This window comes from Heterodontus francisci, chromosome 26, assembly GCF_036365525.1.
Source record: "Heterodontus francisci isolate sHetFra1 chromosome 26, sHetFra1.hap1, whole genome shotgun sequence".
NCBI classification, from domain to species: Eukaryota; Metazoa; Chordata; class Chondrichthyes; order Heterodontiformes; family Heterodontidae; genus Heterodontus; species Heterodontus francisci.
Window position 1 is genome coordinate 62,445,955 of NC_090396.1, and position 23,006 is coordinate 62,468,960.

At 40.4% G+C, this 23,006-nt stretch overlaps 1 protein-coding gene across 1 annotated transcript in view; it reads left to right on the forward strand.

Moving 5' to 3' along the window:
• The window catches only part of rnf213a (ring finger protein 213a), a 237,406-nt gene that overhangs the window by 143,745 nt on the left and 70,655 nt on the right, over nt 1-23,006 (forward strand). Inside the window, exons 24-30 of the mRNA XM_068058651.1 lie at nt 1,518-1,682; nt 2,442-3,627; nt 5,275-5,465; nt 7,327-7,482; nt 16,557-20,147; nt 20,821-20,957; nt 22,808-22,903. Coding sequence (XP_067914752.1) covers nt 1,518-1,682; nt 2,442-3,627; nt 5,275-5,465; nt 7,327-7,482; nt 16,557-20,147; nt 20,821-20,957; nt 22,808-22,903 — 5,522 coding nt within the window. The remainder of the gene's footprint in view (nt 1-1,517; nt 1,683-2,441; nt 3,628-5,274; nt 5,466-7,326; nt 7,483-16,556; nt 20,148-20,820; nt 20,958-22,807; nt 22,904-23,006) is intronic.

A 23,006-nucleotide genomic window follows, 5' to 3' on the forward strand; every position in this document is an offset into this window, starting at 1 on the left:
TTAAGTAACCTCCCCTGAGGTCAATTGCTGGTCGTCGTCTTGCTTTTTTTATAATTGTTCAAAATTATAATATATTGATCCACAAAAACAAGTGCAAGATATTGCAGGAAGCAAGTTAGCATCGTTGTAGAATTGTGTGTTTGGGCGGTATTCAAAATTTTATCCTATGTTCTAATAACAATCACGAAAACTGTGGTGATCCTGTTGTTAGCAGCTGTCATCAATACACCGTCTGTGTAAATGGTCTATCATAATTTGTCATTGTTGCATTTGCCTAGCATAAGATGTTGATGTATGTAAGTGAGCTACTCAGAAACCATCTAATGCATAGGCATTCTGTTGATAAAAAGCACTTGCATCAATTCAAGTACTCTTCCAAAGCAGCTGGACAATATTAGCTTAAGTTGGGACTCTGTCTCTTTTATGCTTTTCCCTGCATAGGCTTGAGTGAGTCTGCAGAAGACAGAAAATGAGAAAAGAAATATGTCTCGTTCTCAGATGTCCTGTTCTGGTCACTATAGAAAGATGTGGGGGTCCATGAGAGGGTGCAAAGGAGATTATCTTAATGTTCCAGGGACGAAGGATTTTAGCTGCATGGTTAGGTTGGAGAAGCTGAGGTTGTTCTCAGAGCAAAGAAGATTGAGGGGAGATTAGAATAGAGGTGTACAAGATTATGATGGGTTTAGAATAAGGTAGACAAAGAAAACCTGATGGTACAAGGACCAGGGTACACAGATTTAAGGTTTTGGACAAGAGATACAAGGGGATGTGAGGAAATTTTTTTTATGCGGTGAGCAGTAATGACCTGAAACTTGCTGTTTACAAGGGTGGTGGAAGTGGAAACTAATGATTTCAAAAGGAAATTGGATGAGCGCTGAGGGAAATAAACGTACAGGACTATGGGGATAGAACAGGGGAATGGGACCGATTGAATTGCTGTGCAGTGAGCCAGCATGGACTTGATAGTCTGAATGGTCTCTCCCTGTGCTGTAATGACACTATGACTCATTGGACTCAATAGCGTTAACTTCTAGGTCATTTAGCTTGCAACCAATCCTGTCCCTACATACCGCTGTATGGGCACTACTTTTCCAGGTTACTTTTGTTTCGCAATCACTACTTACTTTCTTAATCTCACCCCATCTCCACTCAAAGACCATTTCAACCCAAAAAATGTGTTTTTAAAAAATAAAACTTGCTTGTTATTTGGATTTTAAAGATGATGTTTGAGATCTCTGCACCTAAATCTTTCAACTTCCAAATTTTGCACATTCACGAAATTGGAATGCACCATGTATCAGAAAAGCAAGATGAGTAGCTAAATATTTAAAATCTGTTGCATTTTTAATATGCAAGTCATCTTAAGCCTGTAAAATGTTAGCTTTCTGGTCATATGAGATTATTGGTATATACTGGGGTATTGAAATTAGCCATTAAAAGTTGCTTTTAATAGTTTTTAAAGCAAAAGTTAAAAGCCATTTTGAGGTGAGTTGTTAATCTTTTATTTTATTTCATAGCTTTCATTAGGGTCAGCTATCATATTAAATCTGTCAGAAATGCACGATGACAGTGAGGAGGTGCGAAGTTACACGCTCGACGAATTGAAAGAATTGCAGAACAAACTCATGCTGATGTCAGGCAAAGGAGATCATGGACGGGAAGAAGTTGAAAGATTTGTAGAGGTAACCAGTTATCTTAAAGCATTTGTTACATCCATGTGGTTTAGTGATTTAGTTTTTAATTTCATGGAGACTTGGAAGCTCAACGCTGTAAAACTTGTTTTTGAATACTGGTGTATTTGTAAGTGTCTGGTAAAATCCAGGTTGTGGTTTTGAATCGAAGTTACTTTCCAGACAAATCTACCAACCGCTGTTGGTTTTATCCATTCCCAACTAGGCTAGTGGCAGGAACACCTCAGCCCCATTTCCCACAAAAATATGAAAAGGTGAGAAATATTAAATGAGAGTTTGGTTTCATTTTAAATTATGATAGAAAGCTTAATTTCATCAGTTTAGTGTTTATAACAATGCACTAGTACAGTGATATGTTGATTTCTATAAAACTATTTGTCTATCCAGGTCAAAATGTACTTTATACTTGAGGTCCATAATTAAAACTCTGTCCCTTTTACTGTTAAAGTTTTAAAAATGTATTGATGTATCTTGTAATTGTTTAAAAAGTTATATGAGAAATCACAAGATTCAAAAGTACTGAGACCTTCACCTCAATGGCTAGTAGAGCTAAACATGAAAGTTGTGCAGTTATTTGTGACTTTGCTGAGAGCCTCTGATTATGGTGGCATTATTTGCTACAACTTGTCAATTATATACAAAGTAAAGGATATATTTGGAGAGTCTAGTTATTTTATTGTGCATCTACACAAGTAATCTTTCTCAGCATTATTTCAGTTGCAGGCGATAAATAAATTTTTTTGTGTGCAGGTATTTGCCAGTGTTCAAAGACTTGCAGTGTCCTTCATCAGTCTGTCTTCGGCTGGCAACATGCTATTTAGGAACTGGAAAGCAGAAGTATATTGTTCCAGGAAGAATGACGCTTGCATAATCATTAATTTTAATTTGGAGGAAGTTCGTGAGATTAAGGCTAATGGAAATGTTACCGAACAGCTTCCCATTCTCTGTAAAAAGATGGAAACCTATCTGGAAGTGTGGAAGCAATATATGGATCAGCAAAGGTCCCAATATTATTATTTAAACTTCTACACTGCTGAGCAGATTGTTTACCTCAGCACTCAGTTATTTGACCAGAGTTGCATCAGTCTACATGTCCTGATGATGTTGGCCTTCATTAAACCTAACTGTACTGCTAAAGATGTAAGAATAGCTCTGAGGAAACTTTCTGGAGGAAATTTGAACGCAAGTATTCAGCCATTAGCTGGTGGCAAGAGTAATAGCGAAACTTTTCTGAAGACAAAAGCAGGTATCCAAGATATAGCCAAGGAAAGAGACATGCAAAAAAAGATGGACTTGCTGTGGGAGCACTATATGAAGAATATGTCTTACTTTCTGTCCCACTGTCTTGGTGTCAGCACCCTCGGTGAACTTCTTGATATTGTTGCTGACACAAAGCAAACAGTTGCAAGAACTCTTCCATCTGGCTTTCAGACAGGTCGTCCTAACCTCGTTGTTTGTCCACGTTCTGAATTACTTACATCTGCTTTATGCATTTATATGTACTCCAGCAATCAGCCGTTGCCTGCTTATGATGAAGTACTGCTTTGCACAACTGAAACTACATACGAACAGATGGAGCTGTTTCTGCGGCGGTGCCTGACTGGTGACAAAGGTTCCAAGATATATGCACTGCTGTATGCAGATGAGCTGACTTATGACGTCAGTGTAAAGTGCGAAGAACTGTTCAGAAGTCTGGAATTGCAGAGTCAGTCAGATTATAAGATGGTCATATTATGCAATTGTGAAAGGGAGCACTGCTATATTCCATCTGCATTTAGTCGATACAAGGTGCACGTAATCCCACATGAACCATTAGAGAAAATCCAGAGTTATCTGGAGAAGCACTACATAATTGAATCAAGCATTTCATCAGCGGCTTCTGTGTTTACAGATAGGATGTTTGTAAGGATCATATCTTCAAAGAGAGCTGGAGTTGGTAAGATCCTATAAAATAAAAACAATTTGTGATTAAACATGCTGAAGCTTCCCTATTTTTGCTGGCTATAAAGTTTTAAGTGAAGTGAGTTTGGGCAATCTCAAATAAATTGCTGGTAGATGTGCATCTATAGTACAATAGTACTCGCAATTGAACTGTAAGGACCAAGGTCACTGTCTCATTGAGAGATAATAATGGTAGGAAATAGATCAATTCATAGTAATGAATATATACTTTCTGAGGTTGCTAGTAAGATGTGTGGTTGGGGTAGAGTTTTACTGTAATATGGTGTAAAAAAAAAAAATTGATCTAAGCACTGAGATCCCTCACCTCAAATATTACATTCAATTTAAAGTTGTTTTCAGTGCCTCATTTTACATTTGAGGACTTATGTACGGTACAACATTTTATTTTCATGCATTTCTTAATTACTGTGTACTGATACTTTTATTGAACGCTATAACTTTCACATTTAACTGATCAGTCAGTCATGGTGTGGTACCTAAATAGTCTTGAAGTGAAATGGGATGAAGGGGCAGGGATAACTGGGCCAGAGGAAGCAGGTGAAATTTAGACCCCATTTTAAAGTCGTACATTATTTCCTTATTTTTGTATAAAAGTTTTGATTTTGATAGAAAAATAAGGACCCTAAGTTATTTGATGCAAAGACATTTTTCTGCAATACAGGCTGAGGAGCTGGGAGGTGCAAAATTGAGGTATTCAAGTGTTACCACTGGTGAGAGGATATAATTATAAAGTGACAAGTTTACGTAGGCAGTTTCCGTTATAAATATGGATTTAGGAATTTAAACTGGCACAAAAATGTGAAAAGTAATGACAAAAGGAAGTAAAATTTAATAAACGGGAAGTCCACAAAGACCAGATTTTTAATATGTAACTTATTCCTCCTTATTGAAATATAAACTTCGTACATAGAACATGCACATTATGTTATCTCAAATTCTGATGTTGGATGCTTATTATTATTTTGCCTTTGGACCTATTCTTCATTCAGTGTGAATAGTCTCCTTTCCTATTGTCATCACATTTCTGTAAACTGCCAGACATTTTAAAGAATGACAAACCAGGAATTCTGTCCATATATGCAAAATTGAGAGCAAGGAATGAACTAACCATTGATGGAGTTGCTCATTAGTTTGAATATGGGTGTATACAATCTCAAACTAAGTTTGTGATTGTGTGAAACATTAAAATAAATTGTTGCTCATATAGTTATGATCTGCTTACCCATTTATGCAGTTTTATTTTGTAAATGCCATACTGACTACTCAGTAGCATACCTTAAAATAAGGAATATTAAGAACCAAAGTTCACTAGCAATGTTTCTAATTGATAAAAAGTTACAGAAGTCTTTTGAAATTATGCCAAATTTGTATGAAGTAAAGATGTGTTGGTATGTTGTCTTACTTTTTAATGCAAGTTTTAATAATTTGGGTGACTGATTTAAACACATCATCAGTCGTGGAGAAAATGGTAGCCTGTACAGCTAAACTGCGATGGATGTGCTGTTGCTAAAGACCTGACTTTGATTTGTCCCAGAATATTTTTTGTTTGGATTGTAAGGAAAGCTGGAAAGTTTTTTAAAATTTAAATGGAGGCTTATTTAAATACTCTTTGTTTCAAAAGGGAAATCACTTTATGTGAAGAGACTACATGAAACATTAAAGAAGCAAACTAGGAAGGATAACTTGTTGAAAACCATCCGGCTGATAGAGCCACGGGTAGATGAAAATAAAGTCCTGCAGACTGTTTTGTCATTTATAAAATCAGCAAATGAGAATGAGCCCATGATATTTCACTTTGATATCACTTCTTCGGTAAGTTTGGTTTCAAAGAATGAACTGTTCACAGAATCCACACCGAATGTAGCTTTTTATTTCTCTATGTGATGCATGTTTAAGTTATAAAATTCAGATTACGACACTAGTATTTTTTTCCTTTTAATGCTTTTTTAAAAATTAGTAATACCTAGGGGTTTGTGAATGTGCTCATTTAAAAAAAAAAAGTTATAGAATTGTTTTTCTTTATTCATCCTGAATTTAGCTGACAGAAATCTCTTGTGGCTCTGACTTGCGCTGTGTAAATTGAGTTTTGTAATCTGGATATGTAGTAGACATAAATCCATAGCGTAAAGCTGTCTAACTTTTCATTATTGTTGCATTCTTGAAGCAATCATACTTCAGATCTTGGAAATAGTTGACAAAAAACAAAAGTTCATGTCAACTGGGTGTCAGGCTATCCTTATGCACTGCTTTCTCAGCACATTTTTTAAAACATTAACCAGCCTGAGAAAGCATGTCTTATTAAAATCAATAGTTATAAATCTCACGTATGTGAAGCAATTGTTGCAGGTTCATTTTGTAGTGCATAAAATTGTCAAACCTGATGCATGTTTCAGTCATAAATGGAGGCAGTTGCAGTACCACTTCATTAGTATAGGAACAGGAGGAGGCCATTCAGCACCTTAAGCCTGTTCCACCATTCAGTGAGATTATGACTGATCTGCATCCTAAGTATATCCACCCGCCTTAGTACCATATCCCTTAATAACCTTTTCTAGCAAAATTATTGATCTGATTTGAAATTGCTAATTGAGCTGCTACTTACTGCTTTTTGTTGGAGGGTGTTGTGCACTTCTACCACCCTTTGTGTGAAGAAGTGTTTCCTAACTTCTCTCGTGAATGGCCTGGCTCTGATTTTAAGGTTTTATCCCCCTATCCTAAACTGCCCCTCCAGTGGAAAATGTTTCTCTCCATCTACCTTTATCAATTCCTTTCAAAATCCTGAAAACTGTAATTAATTCATCCTTTAACCTTATATATTCCAGGGAATAGAAGCCTAGTTTATGTAATTTCTCCTCCTAATTTAATATTCTGGTGAATCTATGGTGCATTCTTTCCAAGGCTAATTTATGCTTTCTAAGGTGAGGTGCCCAAAACTGTACACAGTACCGCAGATGTGATTTAACCAGGGTTTTGTACAGCTGTAACAAAATTTACTGTAGTTTATAATCTAGCCTTCTGGAGGTCCATATCAACTACATCCATAAGCATTCTCCTATCTATTACTTTAGTTGCTTCCTCAAAAAAAAAAATCAGTTAGGTTTGTTAAGTATGATCTACCCTTTACAAATCTATGTTGGCTGTCTCTAATCAGCTCAAATTTCTTTAAGTGCTCAGTCACTGTCCTTAATTTTAGATTCCAGTAACTTCCCCACTATTATTCGGTACATTGCTTTAAATTTATGTTGACTACTTCCATTAGCTGAAAATACGTACTGCAGGAATAGAACTATTGTACTGAAAAAAAAAAATTCAATATTTTTTCAGCCCAATATTCTGTCTTATTTGACCAATAGTGTAAGTTTATAGTGTCTTTATGAGATTTTTGGTATGTTTTTAATGTTTTGTGTTTATAGGACATATATTAAATTTGCTTTACCAGTTTTTGCATTCCACATTATAAAATTAGATCAGTTAAGAATATTCAAGAGCAAGTTATCTTTTGTAGTTGATCATTTTGTGCCATAGTCACATTTTTGAATGATCTTGTAATAAATGTAGTTATGATAGGTAAATTATCTCAATTCCAATTAAAACTCATTGTTTGCCTATCCTAAATGTTAGTATTTTGTTTTGCACTGTACATTTAGCTGCTAACAGTGTATTTTTCTTTCAGGTGCAGAAAGGTTTATGCGAATTTCTTTTCAAACTACTCATCTTGCAGTACTTGATGGGCACCGATGGAAAAATGTGGAAGTGCAAGCCATGCCACATGTATATTGTAGAAATGCTTGAGGGGTCAGGATTCTTTTTCAGGAAACACGCAAGACAAGTAAGTATAGTAGAGATGTACTAGGCAGACCAATTGCGTGTTCCCCTCTGCAAAGTCAATTCCCTAGCCACAGACTGAGGCTGAACCAGACCATTTGGAACCTTGGTGTCGTACTTGACTCCAAGATGAACTTCTGACCACACATCTGCTTCATCACCAAAACAGACTACTTCCACTTCTGTAACATTGGACGGATTCGCCTCGACCTCAACCCATTTGCTGATACGTACATTTGTGCCTCTGATACCTCTAGGCTTGACTATTCCAATGCTCTCTCGGCCAGCCTCCCATCCTCCAACCTACATAAACTTGGAGTTCATCTAAAATTCTACTGCCTGTATCCTAACTCACACCAAGTCCCATTCGCACATTACCTCTGTGCTCACTGACCTGCATTGGCTCCTGGTCTGGCTGCACCTCAATTTTAAGTTTTAATCCTTGTCAAATCCCTCCATGGCCTTGCCCCTCCGTATCTCTGTAGCCTCCTCTGGGCATACAAGCCTTTGAGATGTCCATGCTCATCCAATTCTGGTCTCTTGCACATCTGATTTTAAACACTGTACCATTGGCAGCCATGCTGTCAGCTGTCTGGGCACTAAGCTCTGGAATTTGCCCCCTGAACCCAACCAAATCCCTACTCAGATTCTCATCCAATATCCTCCCTCCTCTTCCCTCAATCTCGCCGCTGAATAATTGTCCTTGATGATTTCAATCCTCCGTCTTAACTCATTTTATACTCTCCTGAGTTCACTGCCATCCTGTCGTCTCTTAATTTCTGCTATCCATATTCAACTCTGATCACTTCAAGAACATGAGAAATAGGAGCAGAAGTAGACCATATGGCCCATCGAGCCTGCTGCACCATTCAGTATGATCATGGCTGATCTTGGGCTTCAACTCCACTTTACTGCCCACTCCCATATCCCTTGATTCCCTGTGAGACCAAAAATCTGTCTATCCCAGCCTTAAATATATTCAATGATGGAGCATCCATAACCCTCTGGGGTAGAGAATTCCAAACATTCACAACCCTTTGAGTGTAGTAATTTCTCCTCATCTCAGTCCTGAATAATTGGCCCCTTATCCTGAGACTGTGTCCCCATGTTCTGGATTCCCTGACCAGTGGGAACAATCTCTCAGCTTCTACCCTGTCAAGCCCTTTCAGAATCTTGTATGTTTCAATGAGATCGCCTCTCATTCTTCTAAACTCCAGAGAATATAGGTCCAATTTACTAAGCCTCTCATCATAGGACAACCCCCTCACCCCAGGGACCAATTTAGTAAATCTTCACTGCACTGCCTCCAGTGCAAGTATATCGTTTCTTAAATGTGGAGACCAAAACTGCACACAGTATTCCAGGTGCAGTCTCACCAAAGCCCTGTCCAATTTTAGGAAGACTTCTTTATTCCTGCATTCTGGTGCCCTTGCAATAAAGGCCAAAATGCCATTTGCCTACCTAACAGCCTTCTGCACCTGCATGTTAATTTTGTGCGTTCCTTGTACGAGTACCCCCAAGTCTCTCTCAACATCAGCACTTACCAGTTTCACACCTTTTTTAAAAAAAAAATTCTGTTTTTCTAATTTTATGACCAAAGTGAACAACTTCACACTTCCCTACATTATACTCCATTTGCCATTTTGTTGCCCACTCGTTTAACCTGTCTATATCTCTTTGCAGCCTCTCTACATCCTCCCTGTACCTTACATTTCCACTGAGCTTTTGTATCATCAGCAAACTTAGACACATTACTCTTTGTCTCTTCATCCAAGTCATTAATATAGAGTGTAAATAGCTGAGGTCCCAGCACTCCAGCACTGATCCTTGTGGCACCCCACTATTCACTGCCTGTCAAATTGAAAATGCCTCATTCATGCCCACTCTCTGCTTCCTGTCTGTTAACCAATCCTCTATCCATGCTAATATATTACCCCCAACACAATGAGTCCTTATCTTGCCTGCTAATCTTTTATGTGGCACCTTATTGGAATGCATTTTGAAAATCCAGGTATAGTACATCTACTGGTTCCCCTTTTATCTACCCTACTATTTACATCCTCAAAAGACTCTAATAAATTTGTCAAACAGGATCAGCCTTTAGTAAAACCATGTTGACTTGTTCTAATCATACTTTGTTTTTCCAAATGCAATGTTAAGACTTTAATAGTTTCCAGCATCTTCCCAACGACTGATGTTGGGCGAACTGGCCTGTAGTTCCCTGTTTTCTCTCTACCTCGTTTCTTGAAAAGCGGTGTAACATTTGCCAACTTCCAATCTGATGGGGCCATTCTTGAATCTAAGAAATTCTGGAAAATCATAGACGGCGCATCCACTATCTTTGCAGCCAACTCTTTTAGAACCCTAGGATATAGGCTATCTGATCCCGAGGACTTGTCAGATTTGAGTCCCTCAAGCTTCTCCAATATTTTTTCTTGGCTGATATCAGTATCCTTAATTTCTTCACTCTTTTAAGCCCCTAGGTGACTGCCTGTTTCTGGTATGCGAACTTGTGTGTTCTACTGTGAAGACAGACACAAAATATTTGTTCAATGCCTCTGCCATTTCCTCATTCCCCATGATGATTTCTCCTGTCTCTGCCTCTAAGGGACCAACATCTACTTTAGCTACTCTCTTCCTTTTTATGTACTTATAAAAACTCTTGCAATCTGTTTTTATATTGCTGGCTAATTTACTCATTCTATTTTTTTCTCTTTTTATCAACTTTTTGGTGGCTTTTTGCTGGTTTCTAAAACACTCCCAATCTTCAGACTTCATATTTTTTGCAACATTGTAAGCCTCTTCTGATCTAAATACTCTATTTAATTTCCTGAGTGAGCCATGGAGGAGGGTCTTTTTTGATGAGTTTTTATTTTTGAACGGAATATATTTTTCTTGAATCCTTTGAATTATTTCTTTAAATGTTTTCCACTGTTCATTTACCGCCATACCTTCCAGCCTATTTACCCAATTAATCTTAGCCAGTTCTCCCCACATATCTTCGTAATTGGCTTTAAGTTTAAGATTATTCTTTGTGATTGAAATGTGTCACTTTTAAACGTCCCATGAAATTCAATGGGATTATGATCACTATTTCCCAGTAGATCTTTTACTATGATATTGCTTATTAACCCTGCTTCATTGCACATTACACAGTACAAGATCTAAGATAGCTTTATCCCTAGTCAGTTCTACAACATGTTGCTCCTGGAAGTTGTCACCAAAACATTCAACAAACTCCTCTATCTTCTAGACCATTGTTGCCAAGTTGATTGCCCCTGTCTATTTGCAGATGGAAGTCCCCCACAATTAATACATTACTTTTTTACATGCTCCACTAATTTCCCGTTTAATGTTCTGTCCAATAATATTAGTGGGCCTGTAAACTACTCCCACCAGTATTTTCTGACTCCTGCTATTCCTAATTTCCACCCAAACTGATTCTACTTCATGATCTTCTGCGGCTAGATCCCTTCTTATTCATGTCCTTAGGCCATCCTTTACTATCAGGGCTATCCCTCTTCCTTTGCCATTCTGTCTGTCTCTCCGAAATATTGTGTACTTTGGAATATTCATTTCCCAACCTCTATCTCCTTCTAACCATGTCTTGGTAATGGCAATTAGATGTGGATCATTTACCTCTATTCGTGCCACTAGTTCATCTATCTTATTATAGATGCTTTGTGTATTCAGATAAAGGAACTTTAATTTCATTTTTTTAACCTCTATTCCCTGCAATGACCCTATTTGCCAATGTACAATTTTTGTTAAACTCTGTCCTTTCCTGTCCCATTCTGTTGGGAGTTACCCACATCACTATCCTGATTCGATGCCCTGATCTCTCTCTTTGGATTTCTAAATTTCCCTATACCCAAACCCTGTTTTCTCCCCCCCCCCCTCTATTTAAAGCCCTGTCCACAGCCCTAGTTATGTCACTGGCCAGGACACTGGTTCCAGCCTGGTTCAAGTGAAGCCTGAACGGAATAGCTCCCTCTTCCCTGAGTACTGATGCCACTGCCCCAAAAATCTAAACCCCCTTCTTCCCACACCACTGTTTGAGTCACGTATTTAGTTCTCTAATCTGCTTGACCCTGTGCCAGTTTGCACATGACTCGGGTAACAATCTGGAGATGATTAGCTTTGATGTTCTGCGTTTTAGTTTGGACCCTAACCCCTCAAATTCTCTAAGCAGAACATCATTTCTGGTTCAACCTGTGTCATTGGTTTTCACATAGACCACGACAACTGCATTCTCCCCCTCTCACTCTAGATTCCTCTCCATACACTAGGAGATGGCCTTCGCCTAGGCAGGCAACACAGCCGTTGGAGCTCCCGGTCGTGGCTACCGAGAACAGTATTTATCCCCGACTACACTTTCTCCTTTCACTACCACATTCCTCTTTTCCCCCCCCCACTGGAATGGCATCTCTCACCATGGTGCCATGGTCAGTCAGCTCATCCATCTTGCAGTTTCTTCTCTTCATCCACACAGGTAGCAAGGACCTTGTACCTGTTGGACAAGTCAGGGGCTGAGGGTCCTCCATCACTACTTGCTGATACCCCCTACCTGCCTCGCTCTCAGTCACACCCTCCTGTCGCTGACTGTTGGCCATCTCTAATGTTTTCCCTACTCTAAGGGATGTGACTGCCTCCTGGAACAAAGTGTCCAGGTAACTCTGCCCCCTCCCTGATGTTCCGCAATGTCTGCAACTCCATTTCCAGCTCAGCAATTCTGAGCTGAAGTCATGCAAACTGCAGACATGGTAGTCTGGGATTGCATGCATTCCACAGATTCCCACATGCTGCAGTTACAGCACACCACTTGCCCTGCCTTCTCTGTACAATCTTATTTTTTAATTAGTTAATAATTCAAGCTGAAGTAACGGAAACTTGCACTTGCCTACCTTGGAGTCAAAGGAAGAAGACTCACCAACTGCTAAAGGCTGAAAAAGATAGGAAAAGGAGCCCCTCTTTCCCCCTCTGCACCGAATGCCCATGTGCACCAAATTTCCAAATTCACTCTGGCAAATGTCTCACTCAGGTAACTGTCTCTTCTCAACTGCATCCCCTTACTGCGTATCCCTCTGTATCCCTTACCTCTACCTTCCCGTCTCAGTTAGTTGTGTGTCTGTCCCTGGAAAGAACTATTCCGCAAGTCATTTACAGCGGTACTTTAAAATTCTCAACAGTCTAACCTTTGACCTTGCAGCTGTCAATCCATTTCGTCACGTCCCCACCTCTGGTCTTTGTTCCAGTAAAACCCTTGCTTCCTCTCATCTTAGACACTCCCTTGATATGGCCCCACCTTCACTCCTTCTCCCTTAAGTTCAAGGGAGGCTGACTTGGGCATATTAAAACTCCCTTCTTCCACCCTCCATAAATGAGCTTAGCCAAAACTCTGCTGCCAGTATCCTAACCGATCCCAAGTCCCACTCTCATCCGTTACTATTGTGATCACTGACCTATGTTGACCCCCAGTGCATCAACACCTTCAATTTAAAATTCTCATCCTTGTGTTTGAATCCCCCCTATGCCCTTACTTGTCTCTATCTCTATAACCTCCTACAGCTCTATAACCTTAAAGAACTCTGTTACTACAACACTGGCTTTTTTTACATCCCCCCCCCCCCACTCCCTTTGCCCTGCCTGGCCTGTCTAATTATATGCTCTGGAATTCTCCCCCACCTCGGCCAAATCCCTCAATCTCTCGATTGATCTCATTTATGATCCACATTTAAAAACCTACCTGTATGACTGAACCTTTTAGTCACCTCTCCTAATATTACTTTCTTTGGTTCAATTTGGTTTCAATTTTTATCTATGATATTCCTGCAGTACTCCCTGGTACATTTTCCTACATTAAGGATGTGCTATAAATGCAAATTGTTGTGTGGTCATGGCACCTCTGAATTCTTATTCCTCCTATTTTGCTCCAAATATACCATCATACATGCTTTTTTACTCCTCTTAAACATATTGGGTTGGAACAGGTGGGTTGAGGTCAAGTGGGCAGTCAAAACTTTAAAAATCTCAAACGTGACCCCATCCTGCCTCCCAGGAAGCAGGTTGACCAATTAAATATTTGAATGAGACCGCAGCCGCTGATTTAACCTGCATTGCAGATTTAAACCTGGCTGACCAGATTTCCCAATTGAATGGAGGTGACGACACCTCTGGGGAGAAGATAATCGCATTCCCACACTCCCCCCTTCCTCCCTAGGGTCAGCAATTGGGTGCGTGCCCACTACCAGCAGTAGGTATCTTGCCTGTGGCTGTAACCTCCAGAGTGCTCCCTGCCCTACTGGAACCCAAACAGGCTAATAGGCTAACCTACAGGCTGCAAAGCAAAACCACGCATGCTGTGGGGCTTCCTGACAGAAACTCCATTTTGCCCCTGCCTACACAGCCTGCCCTCCTCAAGGTTCACTCCATTGTGTTGAAGACCCAATCATTTTTATTTTTTTATTCAGGTATTTTTTCCATGATGGAAGAACTACTTTCTCCCTTCCATTCTCCTGCAGTGCACAGGCGATTAGACCCCGATTCCATTTTGGTCTCTAATTGGCCCCACCGCTTCTCCGACAATCCTTTTAGGTTAATATGCCAGTAGAAGACCTTTGGATTCCCTTTATCAACATATCTATCCTTGTACTGTCTCATTGCTCCACTTATTTCCTTTTACACTTCTCTGTATTTTTTATATTCAACCTGATCCACTCTTGCATTATCAAGCAGACATCTGTCATATGCCCCCTTTTTACTGTTTCATCCTACTCTCTTTATTCCTTTGTCATCCAAGGAGCTCTAGCTTTAGTTGTGCAAATGTACCTTGACTATAACTGAACTGTCTCCTCTTTAAAGGCTATCCATTGTTCCATTACAGTCCATGACTCCAATTTTTCCAGGCCAGGTCCCTCCTGAATTTGCTGAAATTAACCCTCCTCCTGTTAAGTATTTTTGTTCTAGATTACTCTTTGTCCTTCTGCACAACTGAGCTGAACCTTACGATAATGTGATCACTATTCCTAAGATGCTCGCCGACATTCTCCACTTGACCCACTTCATTCTCCAGGACTAGATCCAGCAATGTCTCCTTCCTCGTTGGGCAGGCAGCATCAAGATCAAGAAAATTCAGAACACATTTCAGAAATTCCTCCCCTTCTATGCCCTTAGTACTATCTCACCCCATTCAATATTGGGGTAGTTAGGCTCTCCCGTTTTCACTACTCTGTAGTTCATGCACCTCTCAGTAATTTCTTTGCAAATCTGTGCCTTCCATCATCTTAGATGTTCACTTCTTCCATCAACGACGCAAAGTGGTAGTAGTGTGTACCTTATACAAAATGCACTGCAGCCATTCACCACACATCCTTTGACAGCACTTTACAAACCTGTGACCTCTTTCACCTAGAAGGACAAGGGCAGCAAGTGCATGGGAATACCACCTCCTGTAAGTTCTGATGCAAGCCACACACTATCCTGACTGGGAACTGTATCGCTCGCTGTTCCTTCATTGTCACTGGATCAAAGTCTTAGAACTCCCTAACAGCACTGTGAATGTACCTGCACCAGAGTGACTGCAGTGGTTCAAGAAGGTAACTCACGCCTGTGACACCCACATCCCATGAAACAAATATTTAAAAAAAAACTCCTTCCCACTATTTGGTGGCCTAGAAAATACATCAAGTAGCCTAATCATCCTTTATTGTTTCTTAACCAAATAGTTTCTGTCTTTGACCCCTCAAGAACATTCTTTCTAGCACTGTAATATTTTCCTTAATCAAAATTGCTGCTACTCCTTTTTTTCTTTCCCTATCTTACCTGAATACCTTGTACCCAGGAATATTAAGCATCCAATCCTCCCCTTTTTTGGAGCCAAATCTCAGTTGTTGCTGCCACATCATGTTTCCATGTGGCTATTTGTGCTTGCAGCTCACCAACATTACTAATCACACTTCATGATTTACACACATGCACTCCAAAGGTAACTTTTAGACCTTTTCTGTATTTTCTGTGACCCCGCCCCCCCCCACCGCCGATCCTGTATTTTTAAACTCTAAACTGACTTTTGAAGTCCTCTGTGCACTATCTTTCTACTTTCTAGTACTACATCTTGGTGCCCAAATCCCTGCTGAATTAGTTTAAATCCACCCCTAAAGCAATTAACCTGCTTGCAAGACTATTAGTCCTAGCTCTGTTCAGGTGGAACCTGCCCATCTTGCACTGGTCCCTCCTGCCACAAAGCTGGCCTCAATGTCCTAGGAGTCTAAAGCCCTCCCTCTTGCACCTTGTCTTTAGCCACGTATTAACCTGCCATATCCTCTCTTTCTACTCTCACTAGCACGTGGCACTGGGAGTAATCCAGAACTTGCCCTTTTTGAGGCCCTGCTTTTTAACTTTCTCCCTCGTTCCTTTAATTCCAATTATTAAACCTCAACCTGCTTCCTACCGATGTCATTGTTTTTGACATGGACCACAACTTCTGGCTCTTCCACTTCTGCTCATAGAATGCCTTGCACTGCCTCTGTAGTATCCCTTACCCTGACAGCAGGGAGGCAACATCCCACACAATCTCCTGTCAACTGCAACACAATTGCCTGTCAGCCTGTGACTATCAAATCCCCAATTACTGCTGCATTCGTACACTTTGCTGTAGTCCTCTATGAGGTCCTTTGCCTCACAGTGCCAAGCACGGGATTACACTCCTTCAGTGTGTCACTGTCCCCTCTGGTGTTCAGTGCTGGATACCTCTTTGAGAGTGTCATACTCCTGGGGGATTCCTGCACTATCCTTATTTTTCAATCTTGGTGATCGCTATAGAACAGAACTTTCTTTTTTGTTTTTGAGAAAAAAAAATCTAAAAGAAAAGACCTACTTTTCAAAAATGTAAGTAAATATCAAAATTTAATTTTTCATGAATACAATTGTGCAATATTACTTGCTGTTGGGCATCTTTCTGTAAAAACTAGGAAACTTTCTTAAAAGCCAAAGAACTGAATAGATGGAAAGAACAGTAGAGTGTTTGCATTTAGTGATTCAGAATAATGTTCTGATCAGTTATCTGTTTTTAAATTTCAGGGTGCCCAAGTCCCAAAGCATGGCTTTCTGGATGTTTTCCCAAAAGTATACTGTAGACCACCAAAAGAAGTACTTGAACTGGAAGTAAGGAAATCTGAAAATCTGTCATGGAATGACATTGATCCTCTCGTGGATAATGAAGAATTTCAGAGCGAAACATTTCAAAGACCATATCAGTATCTCAGAAGATTCAAAAACCAAGAAAACCTGGATACCTTTAGTTTCCTGGAGGGAACTGTTGAAGGCAGCCATGTAGAGTGCCTTCAGCTGTTTTTGATCTATTGTGGAGTGATGGATCCTTCTTGGTCCGAATTGCGGAATTTTGCCTGTTTTCTTAACCTGCAGTTGAAGGACTGTGAAACCTCTGTGTTTTGTGACTTCAATTTCATCAAAGATACTCTGCAAGGATTCAAAAATTTTGTTGTTAATTTCATGATTTTGATGGCAAGAGATTTTGCAACGCCTTCTCTAAGTATCTCAGACCAGAGCCCAGGAAGGCAAGCTATAAACTTAGAAGGTGTTACTGAAGAAGATCTTGCACCATTTCTTGTTAGGAAAAAATGGGAATCTGAACCACATCCATACATTTTCTTTAATGATGATCATACGTCCATGACCTTCATTGGTTTCCACCTCCGAGAAAATGACCAGGGTGGGATTGATGCTATAAACCCATCAAATGGCAAGATTATTAAACCAAATATAATGACCCGTGAGCTGTACCAAGGTTTACTGCTGCAAAGAGTCCCATTCAACACAGATTTTGACCAGCTTCCACGTAGTGAAAAGATTGAGCGTCTTTGCACAGTATTGGGCATTCAGTGGCCAATGGACCCTGACGAAACCTATGAGCTCACCACGGATAATATTTTAAAAATTCTTGCGATTCACATGCGTTTTAGGTGTGGCATTCCTGTGATCATCATGGGAGAGACTGGCTGTGGCAAGACCAGGCTGATCAAATTCTTATGCGAGTTGCGGAAAGTTGGTGCTAACACTGAGAACATGAAACTAGTGAAAGTTCATGGTGGAACAACTGCAGACATGATCTATTCAAAAATTAAAAATGCAAAAGCTCTTGCAATGGACAACAAGGCGAATTTTGATTTTGACACCATTCTCTTCTTCGATGAAGCCAATACAACTGAAGCTGTTAGTTGCATTAAGGAAGTTCTTTGTGACCAAATGATTGAAGGAGTGCCTTTAACTCCCAATACAGGTTTGCAGATAATAGCAGCCTGCAATCCTTACAGAAAACATACAGATGAGATGATCAAGCGCTTAGAGTCAGCTGGGCTAGGTTACCGAGTTCGAGCAGAAGAAACAGAAGATAAACTGGGATCTATTCCTTTGAGGCAACTCGTTTATCGTGTACAGGCTTTACCGCCAAGTATGATACCATTAGTGTGGGATTTTGGGCAACTTAATGATGTCACTGAGAAGATGTATATCCAGCAAATTGTTCAAAGGCTGACCTTGTCCATTTTAGTTCCCTCTACCAATATTAAATGCATAGTAAATGTTTTATCAGCTTCACAATATTTCATGAGACATCAGCAAGATGAATGCAGTTTTGTCAGTCTTCGAGATGTGGAGAGATGCATGAAAGTGTTTGGTTGGCTTTACAGCCGTCGCCAGATGCTGTTGAACAAATTGAAACAGTCACAAGGTTTTACCAATAGGAATGTACTCTTTGCGGTGAACAATGATGTCATCTGGTGCTTAGTGTTGGCACTCGGAGTTTGTTATCATGCATGTTTAGAAAAGAAGTATGCATATCGAAGAGTCATCTGCCGTCATCTCCCTGCACCGTACAATAATCCTGCCAAATTCATGGAGCAAATTGTGCTCCTCCAGGATCTTTTATTGAGTGGTGTACCAGTGCGCGAAACAATTGCAAGGAATTCAGCATTGAAAGAAAACGTTTTCATGATGGTCATTTGCATTGAACTTAAAATCCCACTGTTCTTGGTCGGAAAGCCTGGCAGTTCAAAGTCCCTTGCAAAAACGATTGTAGCGGATGCCATGCAGGGTCAAGCAGCTCATTCTGAACTGTATAAAGGCCTAAAACAGATCCATTTAGTGTCATTTCAGTGCAGTCCTCATTCCACTCCTGAAGGAATCATTAATACATTTAAGCAGTGTGCACGCTTCCAAGAAGGAAAGAACCTTGATGAGTATGTTTCAGTTGTTGTCTTGGATGAAATTGGCCTCGCTGAAGATTCTCCGAAAATGCCACTGAAAACTCTTCATCCACTTTTGGAAGATGGATGTATCGATGATGACCCCCTTAAACACAAAAAAGTTGGTTTCATTGGGATATCCAACTGGGCTCTAGATCCTGCTAAAATGAATAGAGGAATTTTTGTGTCACGAGGGGATCCGGACAAAAAAGAACTGATTGAAAGTGCCAAAGGGATCTGTTCTTCTGATCCTGTGATACAAAAAAAAGTGCTTGGTTTGTTTGTGAGCTTTGCAGAAGCGTATCTAGCTATTTGCAAGAAGCAAAGTAAAGAGTTTTTTGGGCTACGCGATTATTATAGTTTAATAAAAATGGTCTTTTCACTTTCAAAAGCCACCAAATTGGAACCAACCCCAGAGCAGTTAGTGAAAATTGTGCTGCGTAACTTCAGTGGAAGCGATGATGTTAATGTTATGGACGTTTTCAAGTCTGTACTCCAGAATGCCTCCCATGATAGCATCGACACATTGGAACTGATAAATCACAACATATATGCTGATTCTCATGACAGCGAATGTCGGTACCTGCTCATTCTAACCAAAAACTATGCAGCTCTTCAAATACTTCAGCAGATGTTTTTCTCCAGAAAACATCAGCCTGAGATAATCTTTGGGTCCAGTTTTCCCAAAGATCAAGAATACACTCAGATTTGCAGAAACATCAACCGTGTGAAGATTTGCATGGAAACTGGACAAATGGTGGTTCTGTTAAATCTACAGAATCTTTACGAAAGCCTGTATGATGCGTTGAATCAATATTACGTGTACCTTGGAGGACAAAAGTATGTTGACTTAGGCTTGGGGACTCATAGAGTCAAATGCAGAGTCCACCCAGATTTCAGACTGATAGTTATAGAAGAGAAGGAGGTAGTCTACAAAGAGTTCCCAATTCCACTTATCAATAGGCTTGAGAAGCATTATCTTGATATTAACACAGTCCTTGATAGAAATCAAAGGGGTGTTGTAGAACAATTGAAGCAATGGGTGCAAACTTTCACAGCAGTCAGACCCAGAAATGGTTCAATTCATGGAAGGCAGCAGGAATACAGTCCATCTGATGTGTTTGTTGGCTATCACTCTGACACGTGTGCATCTGTTGTTTTACAAACAACACAAAGGTTGAAGCAGACTGTAGGTTCTTGCGAGGAAATTCTCAAAGAAGCACAATGGGTATTGTTGAATTGTGCCACCCCAGATTCTGTGGTTCGTTTAACTAGTTCGGAATTGGCTGCATATCAAACTGACATGATAATGCAGACATACTTTGCAGACCAGCATCATGATTCCCTTGCGGATTTCATCCATTCTCACGCCAATTCCGAAGTTCAGTATTGGGCAGTATTCACTGAGGTAAGCTACTTCCAATGATGAGCATAATTTTCTATGCTATAACTAGCTTCTATGTCAATTATTGGGACACAGTTTCCTACTACGTAGTAACACAACATAAGAAATAGGAGCTGGAGTAGACCATTTGGCGCCTCAAGCCTGCTCCGCCATTCAATATGGTCATGACTGATCTGATAGTGCCCTTAACTCCACTTTTCTACTTGCCCCCCTAACCCTTGACTCCCTTGTGGATCAAAAATCTGTATAACTCAGCCTTGAATATATTCAATGACCCAGCCTGTTCTGTTCTCTGGGGAAGAGAATTCCAAAGATTAACAACTGTCTGAGAAGAAATTCTTCCTCATCTGCCTTAAAAAGGGGACCTCTTGTTTTGAAACTGTGTCCCCCCTCTCCCCCAACTTTAAATTCCCCCACGAGGGGAAACATCCTGTCCGCATCTACCCTGTTGCGCCCCTCAGAATCTTAGATGTTTCAATAAGATCACCTCTCATTCTTCTAAACTCCAATGAGTTTATTGGTAATCTTGGTCTTGCTTGCTAAGCCCATGGCTGGTGTCAAAACTGGAAAAATCTACATCTATTTAATCATAGGTTTTATTGGGACAGAGCAGGAGGATCTTGATGTTCAATGTAATCTTATCCATAATTAAAGAAATGCCTATTCTTTCTTTCAGATTACAACTTATTCACGGCTTCTAACAGCTTCTGACATTGAATTGTTGCAAAGGGAAGTAAGTGACAGTGTTCAGACTGTATTCTATTGCTCACTGCAGCAGTTCGACACAGAACATTCGTTTCTGAAGAAAATAAGGTTTGTTTTCTGCTGGTACTCAAATTAAATTTGAAATTAAGTTTCTCTGTTACCTGCTAATTGGCAGTTGGCTTCAATGAGTGACAGCAGCAGTACGCAACAAAAAGGCCATTTTTTTTTGCCAGTGTCACAAAGAACACACACTGTTCTGCACGAAGTGGATGAAGAGATTTTGAGTTTTTAAACTTAGTCCAAGTATTCTTTTTAGTTACAATAATTGGATTTATTTCCTTCTTGTTTAGGAAAGGGTCCAGAATGTCAAAATGTTCCACAGGCATATAGGAGTGCACCATTTGTCAAATCAAACCGGTTATACTATTTTATTTAGTCACAGCACGTTTATTTTTTAACAAAGTGATTCCTGGTAACGCAGCCGGCCACTGAAGTCATCAGGCTGCGCCAAGGTGCGCACATGTGCAGACGGGCTCCTGCTCTCTGCGTGTGCGCTGCGTTTGGACTTGCCAGGACTGGTTAGCGCATGTGCTGAAGACGTCATTGCGTGATGTGTGCATCTTCGGGCAACGCGCCCGGTTGGCCTCTGCGCATGTGCTTTACGCATACTGCAATACAAGGCTAACGGGTATTCACCCATGCGTCAAGCTCTGCTCCCCCCTCTCTGCTCCCTCCGGCCGCTCCGCTCTTTCTGCCGCTCCCCACCCCCATTTGCTGCTCTCTCCGGCTGCTCTGCTCCCCACCCCCATTTGCTGCTCTCTACGGCTGCTCCGCTCCCCACCCCACTTTGCTGCTCTCTCCGGCCGCACCGCTTCTTCGGCCGCTTTGCACCCCCCTCGCTGCTCCACTCACTTGCCCCCTCACTTCACTGCTCCCCCCCCACCCCCCTTCACGACCTGCTCCGCTACCCCCCCCCCCCCCCCCCCCCACTGTCCCCGGCCCACTTGCTCGCTTTCTCCCTCTGGCCATTGTGTGCTGCCATGTGTTTAGGTCAGGGTGCCTTTGTGTGATTATTTGAGCAGCGCCATCTTTAGTCCTGGCAGCTGCCTGAAGTCGCAGACTGTGACATTTTAGCAACACATGCTGCAATTGTGCATGTGCCACTGCAGCGCCACCTAGTGGTAGCATTGTCGGCAAACTCAGCCAATTTTTAATCACAGTTCCTTACCAAATTTTCCAAATCTTTTAATACCCTTACCAAATTTTTTCTCCTTTTTAAACCCCTCAATTGGTGCTGTATTTATACCTTAATATGGAATGGATTCCGTGTTCTCATAGCTGTTTTCTTTCTGGAGTTGCTTTTAACTGGCTTGGTTTGAATTTTAAGATGCCCATTATGTGTCTGTCTTTCGCTCGAAGCATTACAATAGATTATCTTTCACTGTTGTTGGAATCTCTGCCTATATCCCTTCAGCTAATAAGTAACAATTATATCCCTCCACTACAGTCAAAACTTCTCTATAATCCATAATTGATTCCTTTTTAAAATGAAATGACAATTGTGTTGATGTTTGGGGAACTAATATAATGAACAGAATAAAAATGGAAAACACTTTTTCCTTAAAACATCATATTGATGAGTATGCAAGCAATATAATTGCAGTAAAAATATGTCCTAAAAAGTAGCTTGTAATCAATTAATGTATTTTGTAATGACTGCAGGCTATGGGGAATCTGCGCTATTATAGATGCTGTTATTTCGATGAGTTGTAATCAAAGTTTTCCTGCCTTATTTCTATGGTAGATAATCCTACAACAAAAATAATGAGGGTCACTAGTACTGGTGTACTAATCAATAATTCCTCAAGGGGAGAGCTCCTTAATCCTGGCTTCTTCACTGTTCAGATGTAAACCAAATGTTGTCCTATGCTGTCCTCAAATGTTTTCTTTGTCTCTAGGCACTGTGTTGATTCCAGCCAAGGAAGCAAAATTTTGCTCATACAAACAGACTTTGAAAATAGTTTGCAAAGTGCAAATTTGATTGCTTCTGCAAAGTGAGTATCATGTCTGTTCTGCCTTTGCTGCCATTATTTTCTTTCTTCCTTTGGTATAAATTAAAACAACGTAGATCTAGTTATGAGCAAGATGTGTAGATGA